The 16,141-nt window shown below is 39.9% G+C and overlaps 1 protein-coding gene and 1 long non-coding RNA gene across 2 annotated transcripts in view; one reads left to right on the plus strand and one right to left on the minus strand.

The window, feature by feature from the left end:
- Positions 1 to 16,141, plus strand: part of LOC140714107 (uncharacterized) — a 56,892-nt gene that overhangs the window by 5,286 nt on the left and 35,465 nt on the right. The window contains exon 2 of the long non-coding RNA XR_012095831.1: positions 11,235 to 11,380. This is a non-coding gene — a long non-coding RNA (uncharacterized lncRNA). The remainder of the gene's footprint in view (positions 1 to 11,234; positions 11,381 to 16,141) is intronic.
- tbc1d2b (TBC1 domain family, member 2B) overlaps positions 9,570 to 16,141 on the minus strand; it is a 103,420-nt gene continuing 96,848 nt past the window's right edge. Inside the window, exons 10-13 of the mRNA XM_073024873.1 lie at positions 15,470 to 15,587; positions 14,008 to 14,193; positions 13,630 to 13,751; positions 9,570 to 11,389 (exon numbers count right to left, since the gene is read on the minus strand). Of these exons, the coding sequence (XP_072880974.1) occupies positions 11,191 to 11,389; positions 13,630 to 13,751; positions 14,008 to 14,193; positions 15,470 to 15,587 (625 nt within the window). The 3' untranslated portion in view covers positions 9,570 to 11,190. The remainder of the gene's footprint in view (positions 11,390 to 13,629; positions 13,752 to 14,007; positions 14,194 to 15,469; positions 15,588 to 16,141) is intronic.

Consider the following 16,141-nt stretch of genomic DNA (forward strand, 5'->3'; position numbering starts at 1 on the left):
AAAAAAATGCAGACCTCAAATATCAACAGGTCAGGCCATATCAATGGAAATAGAAGCAAAGTTAATGTTTCAGGTCAAAGACCCTTCATCAGAATGAAAAACACAAAGCAAGTAGGCTTTGGACAAATGGGGCAGCACAGTGGGGCAGCTAGTGGAGCTGCTGTCTCATCGTCATACAACATAGAACCAACATCCCCCGTGCCAACCTAGATGACTTTATAAACTTGTCCAATTTACCCCTGTTTATCTCGTATTCCTCTACGGGTTCCCAACCTGTGGTCCATGGCATAAAAAAAGGTGGGGAACCCCTGCTCTAAACCTTTTCTATCCACGTACCTGTCATAGAATCTTTTAAATACTGTTCTTGTCCTGCCTCACGCAGCTCATTCCATATGTAAGTTGCCTGTCATCCCTTTTAAACTTTTCCCCTATCATCTGAAGCCTACACCACCTAATTTTTTTCATTCTCTTTCCCAGTACAAAAGACTGCTTCCATTCATCCTATCTATGCCCCTCATGATTTTGTATACCACTATAAAGTCACCATCTGAGTCTGATGTTCCAAGGAATGAAATTCTCTTTCTCTGTCACTCAGGTCTTCAATGCCTGGCAACAGAGAAACAGAAAACATACAGCACAATACAGGCCTTTCAGCCCGCAAAGCTGTGCTGAACATGTACTTACCTTAGAAATACCTAGGTTTACCCATAGCCCTCTATTTTTCTAAGTTCCATGTAGCCATCCAGGAGTCTCTTAAAAGACCCTATCGTTTCCACCTCCACCACCACTGCCGGCAGCCATTCCATGCACTCACCACTGCGTAAACAAACTTAACCCTGACATCTCTATACCTGCTTCCAAGCACCTTAAAACTATGCCCTCTCGTGCTAGCCATTTCAGCCCTGGGGAAAAAGCCTCTGACTATCCACACAGTCAATGCCTCTCATTATCTTGTACACCTCCATCAGGTCACCTCTCCTCCTCTGTCAGTCCAAGGAAAATGTCCGAGTTCACTCAACCTATTCTCATAAGGCATGCTCCCCAATCCAGGCAATATCCTTGTAAATTTCCTCTGCCCCCTTTCTATGGTTTCCATGTCCTTCCTGTAGTGAGGCGACCAGAATTGAGCACAGTACTCTAAGTGGGGTCCGACCAGGGTCCTATATAACTGCAACATTACCTCTTGGCTCCTAAACTCAATCTCACGATTGATGAAGGCCCATGCACCGTATGCCTTCTTAACCACGGAGTCAAACCCATGGAATAAAATGAGGAATTGCAAGTAAAGTTAGCTAAAGAACAGGAAGCAGAGAATAGTGATTTGGGAATGGGGGAAGGGATTGGGATGAGGTTATTATTTTTTTAATTCCGGTTAGTGATGTGGGTATTTGGCATGTAATGTCAATATTTGCAGATGGCACAAAACTTCTGGTAAGCAGTGACGAGGATAGCAACAGGCTTCACAAGGACATGAGCTAGTGGAATTTGTAGACAAACAGCTGATAAAATTTCACACAGAACTGAAAAGGGGTCTTATTTGGTAGGAATAATTAAGGGCAGCAATATCATCTAAATCAGAGGTGTCGAACTCAATTGCACATGGGGCCAAAACTCAAAGCACACTTTAGGTCGCGGGCCGAACAGGATAAACATTTATTGAACACACTAAAACTAAACATTTTTTGAACATAAATATGAATAAAAACAGACAGGAATATTATTCCAGAAAAAATAAACTAAAACTTTAAATAACTTAAATATTTTGCTCTCCATAAAAATATCTCCTGTCAGTATTATACAAGTTAGAAATATGAGCATGCTGCAAAAAAACCCTGAAAATATAAATAAAATTTGTGCTTTTCAGCAAAAGTTAAAACAACAACAAATCAAAACACTCAGTTTTCTTTGCTGTTATGCCGTTTTGTCAGAGCTGGATGCTTGGCATCTTTTCTTGGCAATAAGTTTGTTTAGGTTTGGTGTAAGGTTCTGTGTTGTGGAGATTCTCATGATGGACTGCAGGTGTTCATCAGTGAGATGACTCCTGTGTGATGTTTTGTTAATCTTCATCACTGAGAAAAGCTTCTTACACAGATATGTGCTACCAAACATGCACAAGGTTCGAGCCGCATGTAGACGGAGCTGAGGCATTGCTTCAGGAATGGAGCGAATAAACTGTACGGGCCCTGCAGTGTCGTACTTTGCCTTTAGTGTCCCATTACACTGCAGCTCTATCAGCTCCATCTGAATCTGTACAGGTGCAGTTTCCACATCGACGGCAAATGGGTTGCGAAGCAGCTCAAAATTAATTTTTTGTGCTTCAAAGTCACCAAAGCGCCGTGCGAACTCAGTGCGAAGTGTGCTCAGTTTATCAGCAAAGTGCGCATTTGGGAACATCATTGCGCCGACCTGGTTCAACATTACTTGGCAACAGGGAAAATGAGGCAAGTTGCACTGGTGCATTTGTGTCTCCCATAAGAGCAGCTTCACTTGAAATGCCTTCACTGCATCATACATGTCAGTGATCATGCGGTCACGTCCCTGGAGCTGAAGGTTTAAGACGCTGAGATGTGTTGTTATGTCAGCCACATTAGCTCCACAAATAAGACACACGGGTTTACTGGCAATGTCAGTAAACATATACTCATTGGTTTTGAAAGACTTTTTTTCCGAATCAACTTTTCTCTTCGCCATTGTTAGGGGTCAGCTTTGACTTCAGAATAGCGTTGTATACAGCAACAGACGCTTGACGCGGGAATGTTCCCGGGTAGCCTATCGGCAGCTGTTGCGCTGCATTATGGGATCTGTAGTTTGTGTGTTATCAGCGCTTCATATCGCTGGGCCATTAATAATTAAAATAATAGATCTATCTAAAATGATCTCGCGGGCCGGATATAATTGTACGCCGGGCCGGATATGGCCCGCGAGCCTTGTGTTTGACACCTATGATCTAAATGATGCATTTCTAAAGGGAAAGGAGGTGCTGAGAGATTAATTTATAACAGTTATTATAGGACAGACTTTCTAAGCTATTAAAATGGCACAGATCCTGGACTTTATAAATACAGGTATAGAAAATGACTTGGATGATGGGGTCTAGATAGATCTCTACCAAAGGAGGTGTGAGGTGCTCCTTCCCTCCACTAGCCTACAGGTCACCCTGCTTAGCTCCCCGATCAGGGTCATGTGAAGCCATGGGAGCAGATATGGATGAGCAGCCAGTGCATGTCACAAGCCCTGGTAATGTGACCACTGACACCAGGCAGACAGTCTCTGAGGAGTATTGATTATGGCGGGGGTCGCCTGACTTGTAAAGACACTGCCTAGAAGAAGGCAATGGCAAACCACTTCTGGAGAAAAATTTGCCAAGAGCAATCATGCTTATAGACCATGGTTGGTCACATCATACAACACAATGTACAGTGAAGTTGATGATGATAGGGTTAGAGAACAACAGAAGAATTTTATTCTAGACATTTATACTTTATGAAAGGAGATGAAAGTTTGAGAGAGGTACCAAGAAAGTCCAAAGAATGAGGATGGGCTGGGAAAACTGTAATTTCTTGTTAGAGCAGTGAAACAGATAAGATAAATTTGAAAGCAGCATAAAAGTCATGAAGAATTTGGACAAAGCGAAGGAAGGAAAACTTTTCAATTGGTTTTGTGGATTTGAATGATTGGCAAAAGGACTGAAGGTGAGGTGAGGAAATTGTTTTGTCATTCAGCAAGTATGATTTGGAGAAAGTGATGGAAGTAGACTGGATTCTGGCCTGCAATAAGAAATTATCTGAAGTAAAGGACTTGCATGACTATTAGGCAAAAGACAGAAGGGGTTACTCTGCTATAGTCCCCTTGGACATGATGGACTGACTGATTCACTTCAATTTATTACAGTTTCCGTGACAGTATCTGGGTTTAAAAGCAGTACATCTGAGGAGCAGTGTGGGATTGAACTGGATCGTACAGAACTAAGGTGCCATATTTCCAGATTTGAGTGTCACCACAGTAATGTTTATGTACAGTTTCCATTGATTGGAAATCCCTGACTCAAGTGTGTGTGAGTGTGGGGGGTGGGGTGAGGGTAGAAACAAAGTTTTCTGTACAAGGACTTAAATTTTAATATTATAGATAGCATAAATACTGTGCTTACAATTTATCAGAAAAAACATTCAGTAGGTAATGCAGCATGTCTGTCTATTGATGACAAGTGATCTGACTATTTCACTTTATGTTATTCTGTCATTTTGGTTACTGTGTCAGTCTTGGTTCAGTGACTATAATAGAGTTACCTGTGTTAGGTTATACGTTTGTGACTATGCTACTTCAGAGGCTTGGATGACAAATAGGGTGCGTACACAGTCCAGGGCTGGTGGAGTGGTGCAGCTGCCGTCTTTCAGATGAGATATTGATGGCAAATGGGCAGTAACACAGCTGGCAAAGCTGCCGCGTCAGTTCCAGTGAGCCTGGCTCAATACTGACCTCTAGTGGTGTTTCTGTGGAGTATGCATGCTCCGTGACTGTGCAGGAAAGGTTTCCTCCTACATTCCCCTAAACGTGTGGGTTAATTGGACTCTGTGAAGCGTGGAGGTGAGCAGTAGGGTTTGATGGGAGTTGGGAATGTTTGGAGAAAAGATTATGGGGAAAATGTGTGGGGTTGGTACTAATGTGAGCTGGCACAGAGTTAATGAACTGAACTGGCTTCCTATGACATATGGAAATATAGAAACCAAGATTCAATGGCACCATGGAATCTTTCCGTGTATTCCTCACCCAGCATCATAAAATGAATACTGCGATATTTTCCTTTGTGGGATCTTGTAGAGTCCCTATTGGAACCCCATTCAACCTACAACAGTAACTACATTCCAAAATTACTTAAAGTTCAGTATTTTGGGACATGGAATGACACTACACAAGTGTCTTCCCTTCCCTTCCAGTCAGGTAATGTCACGGTTGGATTACTATAACCTGGGGCTTGGTACTGTAAGAGGCATTGGGGTGAAATTATGTATCGAGTTGGATGGTAGTATTTTTAAAATCAAAATAAACTTTATTTTGGGTGTGGGATGGGGTCACTGCCTCGCTGCTGCTTGTGCGTGAGAGGGGCCTTGGGGTTCTAACGTTTAACAGTCATTCATTCTTTGGGCCACTCCTCTGTATTCATGGACGTTTGCAAAGAAAAAGAATTTCAGGATCTATATTGTATATTTCTCTGACATTAAATGTATCTATTGAATATTGAACCTATTGATTAATAGTTTAAAAAATTACAAGAAGCCATTCAATGCCTTTTCATTCTTTACATTCATACTCAATGCCAATATTTATTCCTCAACCAGTTCCGATTACTTGGACATGAGAGCGTGCTTTTCACAAATTGGGTGCTGTGTTTCTCAGAATCTGTATGTAATACCCATTTAGAGCACTTGGTTGATTGTAAACACATTGGGATGCCCTGACACCGATGAAGATGGTTTGGAAATACAAGACTTTCCACAGGAATAGGGACTAAGTTGCTGAAAGTGGAAATTAGTATTCTACTGATACGTGTCAGTGGAGCTGCATGTAAAATGTCACAGGCCGAGAAGGACAGTGACAAGGTGAAACTGCCATTATAGTTTTGAATCATATCTTTGGAAGGGTAGTATAATCTGCCTTGAGCATCTATTACTTATAGATGTTTGGATTCCTTCTGTATTTCATGGAAAGTTCACCTCCCTGGGACTTCTTAATGGAAATAATGTGACTTCTGTTTTACAGTAATCATGATGACACTGTCAACTACACGGAATATTGTTCATACAAATAACTGAAATACCAAATATTTAACAAAAAGCATTTGTATGAAAAATATCCATAAATTCACTTATGGTGAATATTCATGATCAATTTTCTCCTCAAACCCACACACAGCCCACCCACCCATTTAACTCTGCTTTAGACACCCCCATGGTGAGCATGAATCACAATTGCCCCGAAATACTTACTCCAGTGGCCCAAGTGAAGCATTGGTTCATTCATTCCACTACATGAGTAACAAACATGAAGTAGATGAAGACATTCATTCACCATCAATACTCCCAAGTAGTAATTGCTTCAGTCCCATGCTAAAGCATGTAGAAACTAGGAATTTTATAAAATGTTTTTATAGGTAATAAATTTTATTCCTTTTTCAGTATTAAGCCACTGACTCCTGGTGGCACCTCGAATATGTGGCTGCATGGTGGGCTCAAGAAGAAGTGGAACATAAGCTGTCAGCAATCTCCACTTTTAATGCTATCAAATATTAATCGTCTTCTTCATTAAAATGGTCACCAACGCTCGGTCCGCTAGAGAAAGCAGGATCTCCCAGTAGCCACACATTTTAATTCCACGTCCCATTCTGGTATGTCTATCCATGGCCTCCTCTACTGTCAAAATGAATCCAAACTCAGGTTGGAGGAACACCACCTCATATACCAGCTGGGTAGCCTCCAACCTGATGGCATGAACATTGACTTCTCTAACTTCCGTTAATGCCCCTCCTCCCCTTCTTACCCCATCCCTGACATATTTAGTTGTTTGCCTGTTCTCCATCTCCCTCTGGTGCTTCCCCCCCCTCTTTCTTTCTCCCGAGGCTTCCCGTCCCATGATCCTTTCCCTTCTCCAGCTCTGTATCACTTTCGCCAATCACCTTTCCAGCTCTTAGCTTCATCCCACCCTCTCCAGTCTTCTCCTATCATTTCGCATTTCTCCCTCCCCCCACTACTTTCAAATCTCTTACTATCTTTCCTTACAGTCAGTCCTGATGAAGGGTCTCAGCCCGAAACGTCGACAGTGCTTCTCCTTATAGATGCAGCCTGGCCTGCTGTGTTCCACCAGCATTTTGTGTGTGTTGTTTGAATTTCCAGCATCTGCAGATTTCCTCGTGTTTGCTCTTTAAAAGTTTAGATCTAATAAGTTCCACAAGGATAACGTAAGACGTTCATTCAGATCACTTGGACTTTTCAGGAATAAATTTTATTGTTATAGCTCTGTGACTTTATTGTATATAGAAAACTGGAGTGTGAGTAAACAAGATCAAACTAAAATCTGTTGTGGCAAAAAGGGCAAAGGGCACCTGATGGAAGTATTCCAGGTGCCTTGAAACCTTCATCGACATTCCTCTCTGCCTGTCTTGTTGAGTATTTCTGGCAGGTTCCTTGGGGTGCAAGTTCATAGCTCTCTGAAGATGGTGACACAGTGGATAATGTGGTGGCAAAGCTGTTCAGAGCCAGGGTATTGAGGGTAAAAGTTGTGTCAACATGGGGTAGGTCACACAGTTACCACACTATAGAACGGTAGTGATAACACTAAAGTGAGTGCAGAGGAATTTCACCAGTATGTTTCCTGGAATGGAGGACTTCAGTTACAAGGAGACATTAGATATACTGGGATTCTACCTGGAGTGCAAGAAGCTGATGAATGACCACAGAGGTTCATAGGTACATACATAGAGGGCAGCGATATGGTGAGAAGTCAGTATTTTTTCCAAGGATAGGGTAGTCTAAAACTGGAGGAAATAAGACTTAAGGTGAAGGGAAATATTTAAAGGAAATCTGAGAGGCAAGTTTTTCCACAGCATGGTTTGAAACAAGAGGAGGTGGCACAGGCAGGTAGAATTATAGCATTTGGAAAAGTATTTGGGCAGGTACATGGTTGGGAAGGGATGACTGTCATTGGTCAAGTGCAGGGAAATGGGATTAGTACAGATAGGAATCTCATTCAGCGTGAATGAATCAGGATGAAGGGCCTGTTCTCATGCTGTCTCTACCACCACACCCTGACCTGCTAGGTATGTCCCAGAGACCCGCCACTTAATGACATTGACATTCCTATTTTTGTGTTCTGAACTTGTTCTCTCTCTCTGTCACTATTAACCCGTCCACCAGATGGCCTCAGCTACAGCTTATCCCCATAGCAACCAAGGATCTACTCAGAGATTTTCCTTTGCCTCATCCATCCCTTTGACACCTCCCCCCTCGCTACTTTAAAACCAATTTCATGCCAATGTTTAAAACTGATTGTTTGGTGCTCAGTTGCTCGATTCAACAGATTAGTCAGGTGCAGGGTGGAGTGTTATTGCAAAGTGTCTCAATGGGACAAATGACTTGAGTAAATAGAAGCTGATTCATCAACACCAGCGGTGGGGAACTTGTATTTGTAGTGTTTCCTGTTGAAACTTTAATTCACCTATACGACAAATGAATGGGTCAAAAACAGCAGGGGCAAGTGTTTGATCTGAATGTTTCTTGTTCTGGTGGTAGATGTTAAAATGTACATATCAACCCATTGAATAACAGGCAGATCAAACTAGCAAAACTTGTTAATATATGGTTGCTTCAGCCATATGCTAGTCTACCATTTGATCTGAACATTTAGCCAGTACTTACAACACACTTGCTGTACACTTTGCTTAAATCCAGAAAATAGAACTAATCAGTCCCGACGAAGGGTCTCGATCCAAAATGTCGACTGTTTATTCATTTCCATAGATGCAGCCTGACCTGCTAAGTTCCTCCACCATTTCGTGTATATTGAATAGAATTGATTTGCCTTAAACAGGCTGCAATTACTACTTGCAAAAATTAACCGAAACTTGTCAGAAAAGAAAAACATGAAATCAAAAAGGGTAGATGCTGAAAATCAGAACCAAACAGGAAGCAGTAGAAACATAGATTAGGCAGAATCTCTGGAAAGTGCATCTCAGGTCAAAGACCATACTGTAAGCTGGACTGTAAAAGATTCACATGGAAACAAAATAGAGGGGAAGAGAACCAAGAGTTACAGGGGAAAATATTTTACATTGTTTGCATTTGGAATCCAAAATGCTCAGCCAGACAGTGTAGTGGAGGCATGTTCTGTTGTGGCCTTCTTGGTAAGGAATAATTTGAAAGACTACAGAAAAGGGGCTGGGATAGAAAGAACAAATTGCTCTGGAAAAGAGCCAGCACAGACACTGTAGGTCAAATGGCCTCTTCCTGTGGTGTAGCCAGTGTTTTATAGTTTTGAGAACAAGGAAAACAAGGGAAGAAATTAACAGAAAGTCAATAATCACAATGGGTGATTGAGCATTGGAGAAGTAAAAAAGTACAGGCAGTATTTTGACTGAAATCATTTACAGTAGCTGGAAGATTATTTGAAGAGTTAAGTTTGAAGGTAACAGATATGGAGCAGGGGAATGCTGATGATTGAGTAAATACATTGGCAGAAGCTCATCTCATGGTCAAACACAACATAATGATTGTGAAAAGTCTGGCTCAACTTGAAAGGGCTATAAAGAGAAAAGTGGCCGGGGACACAGTCTATGACAAGGACCAAAGCTAATTGCTTCAGAGATCCCTTGTCAAGATACTGAAGTCCAGAAAGAAAAGTTCTGTTGCAAATTTAATCCTTCTACTGATGATTAAATCCATTTCCCCTGGTTTCTGACTTCTTTACTAATTGCAGCATTTTCTAAACTCTGAAAATTTCTAAAGGCACTTAATGCTAGTAAAATACTTTTAATCTTCAGAATAGTAAAGCTTCACAAGAAAACAGACAAAACAAAATGGTGATCTTCCTTTAACATGTTGAGAATAACTGCAATGAATCATTTTACTGTCACAAAAATAAAAGTTACCGCTCTGTGTACAACATTACTTTTATATCTTGCTTTCTTTAGGTGCTGGTTATACAGATATATAACATACATAGATACATAAGACTCAGAACTGTGCATATGGAAAGAATCCACAATAACTCAGCTGACAGAGCCTAGTTGCTCAAGATATATCAAAATGGCTACTATCGTTAACCCCATTACATGTGATCATCCTAAACTAAAAAAATTGTGAGGATCATATTTCAAGTCAGAGAACTGTATAGTACTGTATAACCGTATACCGTAGCTCAACTCTTTAAGGACAACAAGGAACAAAGTGCACTCAAGAGGTTCTGTGATGCAGTTGCATTCTTCCAACCTTGTATTCAAATAGACATTGACAGGTATGAGCAAATGAAACTTCAAAACAAAAATAATTCAAATCAACCTTGGTCCCTCTACACATCTTCATGTCATTGGAAGATAGATTATTAACTACTAGTTACCATTTAAGTCCTTAAGATAAATCAAATTCAGGTTCTATTATCTGAGGAGACTATTTTCAATAGATTGTATCAGAAGATGCACACATGCAAATGACATTCTGTACAAAATAAGCAAAAAAAACCAGAATAATTCAAGTTCCTAATAAAGTTGAGTGGGCTAATTGCTATTCCTTATCACTGTACAGCAAGTTCATTCTGAATGTAAACATATAATCATACTTCGGCTGAATATCCTTATTGGAAACAAAGCTTAAACCAAGATTTATCAACCAGATTTTCAATACATAATATTGTAGTGAAATGATAGTCTCAGCAAGGATGACTAAAATAAATCAAAGAGCCCAGATTCCCTTTTCTCATCATTTAAAGGGACATCACATCATGTTTAGAGATTTTAAGGCACTCCTCTCTCCCAAACCCTTTGTTTTTGGTTAAGGAAGCCTGCTTCCCAAAATATAGACATGTAAAACACAAAGAACTACAGATGAAAGCCACACTGAACAAGATTTCCAAATAACACTTGCTGTCAGAACTTTAAGATTGGTCCCACGAGTGAATAACTAAAACATACATTTCTTTGCTATCACAAAGAGCACAAAGCCAGCACAGTGTTTTAAGTGCGTACCTGACACATTTGCACCGTGAGTTTGAAACAGTCTTTCAATGTGTGGAATTAAAGAGAAATACACCCAGCATATTTCTTCATGAGCATCGACATGATTAAACTTTAGAAGAAACACTCATCAATCTTTTAAATTTGAAAGAGCAACTACCTCCAAATAACATTCAATAGAAAGTGGAGTCCTGATAAATGGCTAAAGAAATGGGAGCCAAAAGGTGGGTTTGCTTATAAGATGGGATGAGAAAGATTTTCTCTGCATTTTCTTGCAAAGCTGCCCATCTTCTGGCCCAGCTGAGAACCAGGGAACTATTTTTTAAAAATATATTATTAACAGCAGCAGACAGATTTAGCTGCTGAGTAACCTCGGGACTCAAACATGGCAAATCTAAGTGGAAAGCAAGCTTTCCTCATGTTCCTAGTTCTTTAACTAGTCCCGAGTTCTTACGGCAAGCCTGAATGTGCAACTAGGTGTCCTCATCATCATCACTGATGACATCTCTCCTGTCAGGTGTTGCAGTTTCACGTTCCCGAAGAAAATCCTGGCGTATTACTTCCAATTCACTCAACTCCAGGCGCACTTTCTCCAAGTGGAAAGCTCGGCGACTCTGGATCAGGCGCATTGGAAAGGGATTCATGTCCGCAAACGCGATGCAGGTAAGTTTTCTAGAAAACAAAACAATTATACTGGTAATAAATACAATGAGAAACGATCTGGTAGTTTTTCTTCCCTTTGTCCCGTTGCTCTCATCAGCTCATTGAAAATTACACACAATGGTTTGACTTCATCACAATCGTGCAACTAATACATACAGGAGGGGATAAAGTGCCTGTGGCTCATCTTGAACATACACATAACATGCAATGGCACCTGTTCACAAACCAGAATAGCTTGTAGGGCCAGAAAGAACTTGCAAATTAGGAACAGGTGGCTCCTCAAGTTGCTTCTCCATTTATTAAGATCATGGCTGATCTGATTTTAATTTCAATTCTATATTCCTATCAACCCCAATAACATTCACTTGCTTACTTATCAAATATCTAGCTACCTCTGCCTTAAAAATACTGACTCAAAACCCAAGAGAAACAAAAAAGGTCCCCTCATCTCACAAATAGTAACCCATTATTTTTAGAGTTCACCCACAAGAAGAGATATCCTTTCCACATCCTTGTCCAGACCAGTCATATGTTTCAGTTGACTATAAACACCAGTGGAAATGAGTCTCATCAGTCCAATATTTCCTCAATCAACCCACTCATCAGTCTCTTAACTAGCCAATATCTTCCTTGATCTTACAGCTATGACTCAATAGATAGCATTCTCAATCTCAGTAGGAAACATGTGACTTCAATCCCCTCTTGAGAATTGGATACAAAAAATCTAGACTCAATGTAGCACCAATGGAGTGCTGCACTGTCAAAGTTGTATGTGTTTATGAAACTGTAAACCAAGGCTTTGGCTGCTTTCTCTGAGATTTAGCAGAACCTGTGACAGTACTGAAATGAAAAGCAAGTCCTCTGACTGCCCTGCCATCACCGTGGCCACTGGTCATTATCACTGCTGTTTGGAAGAGCCTGCTGTGCAATTTGTTTGCTACATTATTTTCTTTATCACAGTGACAACATAAATTCTTTCATTGGTTGCTAATGTCTCAAAGACATGAAAGGTTTTCATAAACACAAGACTTTTTTCTGCCGTAACACAGGGAAATTAAGCTAGTAGGGCACTTAGTTCTTTACACTTTTTTCGTTATTGAGATCACACCCAATGTGTCAACTAAAATGGTATATTGTTACTGGTTATCATTTCCTTGATACACGGTCATTCACATCCAAATTTAATTATCAAATAGTTCCAAGCTTGTGTATACCCACTAGTTCCCTTTAAATTTTTGATCAGGTTACTCAATAGTCTTCTACCTTCCAGGTAGTACTAACTAAAATAATTTAGAATTTTCTATATCTATCCTGAAATTCTTCCAAGGTCAAAATGACCTTGAGTTAAATGGCTATAACTATTTAAACTATTTATACTAACTAGGACTTTGTGTGGTCAGAATAAAATGTTTGCCCAAACATATTAGGAATCTCCTAGCATTTTCTGTCTAGATTTCAGATCTGCCATATTTTGCTTTTGAATTAAATTCAATCCGCTGTTTGGAATTCTTCTGTAGTTGGAGGGTTTTAAAATCAGCTGTATTCGTTATCACCAGGGCCTTTTATTCTCTCAATAGTAGGATATTTTACTCACTAGATTTTTCCTTTCTAGATTTTCTATAAAATATATCCATTCCATTCACCCCCCTCTTGTTTGCTTTCTTCAACTCAGTCACAAGAGTCTACGCAATCTCAGCCTGTCCTTCACTGAAGTACATAACTGATTCTTGCACACCTGTAATCTCAGATTTTGTTCCAATTTTCAACAGCAGCAGGCTTTCCTTAGTTTCTAATCTGACTAACAAATTTAAACCTTCTAGTAGAGATAGAGTCATTAAGCATAAAGAGACTCCATGCCAATCACCAAGCATCCATTTCATTCTCCCCACATTCCCTTCAGCTTTCCCATCACCTACATACCTGGAGGAATTTACAGTCTCCAATTAACCTACTAACCTGTAGGTCTTGGGACATGGGGAAAAAATTAGAACACCCTGAGGAAATCCACATGGTCAAAGGGAGAACATGTAACCTCCACACAGAATGCACCAGGCCCAGGAGCCAGAGACAAACTACAGAGCCAACAGGGTGCTGGATTTGTTAAAGTAAGAAAATGAAAACTGAAAAGTTAAATAACTTGCAGTTAAATCAGATCAGTCTCTCTTTATAAACAGATAAATATTCAGAAGATGGATCTAAAATGGAAAGGTATGAAATTGTTCAGCTCAGGAGACCATCATAGAGCTTACCGTGCATCAAGGATAGTGCGAGTGAAGTATCTCAGATACTTGAATATGGACATATAATCCTGAAGCTTTAAAAACTCATCCTCCTTAAATTTGAAGACTGCAAGTGCATATCGAAATATAACCTGTGCATGACACAGAAAAATGGCAAATATTAAAATGGTAATTTGTGTTGCTGATGTCAAACACTGCAAGCAAAATTGAAATGACAGGAGTTTCTAAATTGGGTTTTAAAACAAAAATCAATGAAATAAATTATGATGTGTACTAGGCATCAATATTTCCCTTGTATCAAAGAGATTCCAATGAAAAAAGCAAACTCCTTACTGTGATATTACTGTAAAGGTTCCCATTACAAAGAGGTGAATTTTTTTACTGTACCTTTGGACCTTCATACAGGAACGAATCCCAGATACGGAACAAGATGTCACTGACAACACTGTCCACAAATACCACAAGGAACCAGTTAAATGTGATGAGTGAAAAATCCACCTTGTATTGTTCAAAATGTGCATGTAACCGTGGTAATTTCTCACTCAGCAAGTCCTTGAACACCCGCTGGTCAACCTGATGTAAAGAAAGTAACATCATGGAGTATTAATGTTAAAATGAAGCACCTTTCACATCCTGGGAGTGCAAAAAAGTTAGCAAGTTTCTAATGAAGTGCTGTTAATAAAGGGCTACAGTGAGGGCGATGGCTAGGGCATGGAAGGAAACATTGCTGTTCAGATATTGCTATGGGATATGTTCATACAACTGCATAGGCCGATTATAACTTTATCTGAACTACTAAACTAAAACAATTTATTTCAGAATGTTGGGATTATTTGGAATTCTCTACCAGAAGGTTGTGAGTGGCTAGTCATTCATTCTAGATGTTTGAGCCTTGAGAAGATCAGGGAACTTCAGAATGTAGAAGAATCATGCCATGAAGGGTATACACACAGTTAATAGTATATCTTCTTCACATGTTTAATAGATGGTCACACAGAGCTTCATCCAACCTAACTTATCCATGATGTGGAGGAAACCAAGGGCATGTTAAAGCATTTAAATGACCCACATGCAGACTGTGTTGTAAACATTGACTTGTTTTGTATCTGATATGTAGGGTTTGTGTTTCCCTTTCCATAAATAACTCAATCCTAAAGATCAGTCTTGTGCCTCTTCTGCTTCTTGGCATGAACTGAATAGATATTGTAGGTAGCAATCTGATCAGAGCACCACACTGATTCAGAGTCTAGTGGGGACATCCCCTTCATCAAACTTTGAAGATGACAGCCAGCATCACACAGCTGAGCCTGCATGTGGAATTTGAGAATGTATTGTCTTTGAGTCCCCTAAACCTGTGTGTAGAAAACACATGCCTGTACTATCAAACTTCCTGGTGTTCACATGCAGTGCTATCAAAATTCTGTGTGTAAGCACAGCACTATTGTTAACGTCATTACTGCTGGTAAATGCTCTGCAGTTACAGTTTCCAGTAAACAGGATAGCTAATTTGTTGTCAACCTCATCTCAGCTCTCATCCTAAAGAACCGCAGTTCACCTTTCATACTCACTGCTGTGTATAATATTGGAGAAATCCCTTACTAACTTGTTTTCACAGTCCTAGCTCGGTTTATTTCTTTCAGGTATTAATAAATGTCCAGTCTCTTCAATTAGCAGAACAATTACATAAATGCATGATGTTCCTCTTGAAAATTCTAGACAATACAAACGGGGGTTTGAGAAAAGCTTAATCTTTTCTCATTACTGCACCACCTACAGAATTAAATCAAACTCAAGCAGGAGTTTATTGTTGTAGTTCAATTAAGAATAAGCAAACATACAATTATCTTACCTGTGACCCAAGCAGGTTCTTTGTGTAATAGTCTGGAGTCATAAAACACTCAGTAATGGCAACAAGGCACCAAAACGCTTCCTCTTGTTCCAGGTATAGAAGTGCTATCGCAGCCAACCTACGTGGAAGGTTTCATATATCTTAATGCAAGCTCATTACTTCTTCACCCTTGCTAGGAAGTTGTGTTCGACAGAAACAATTACATTCCCTATGCACTGACTCCAGGTTCATTAAACCATCCACACCTGTAATCTCAGTGTTATTAAAAACTTAATTACCCACAAATAAACATATCTAATCCCAGTGGCACTGTAATCAAACTTTCATAACTTGGTGCATTCACTTGTGGAAATGTATAAGAACAAACCAAATCCAACATCAGATATACCATACTTTCTCAAGGATTGTCACTTTATTTTTTGAGTGAAAGCTTCAATTAATACACAATAGTAGACGTTCATTTCCCAATTATACCACCAATTTATTGATAGACTCGTACAGCACAAGAGGCAACCCCCACTAATCTTGCCTGTGAAAGAACTTCAGAGCTATCCACTTAGTTAAAGTTTAATCCAGCTACCGTAGATGTCGGATTATAAGCCGCTACTTTTTTCCCACATTTTGAACAGCTTTGAACACTGCGGCCTTTACTACGGTGCGGCTAATGCATTA

This window comes from Hemitrygon akajei, chromosome 21 (assembly GCF_048418815.1).
Source record: "Hemitrygon akajei chromosome 21, sHemAka1.3, whole genome shotgun sequence".
Lineage (NCBI taxonomy): Eukaryota > Metazoa > Chordata > Chondrichthyes > Myliobatiformes > Dasyatidae > Hemitrygon > Hemitrygon akajei.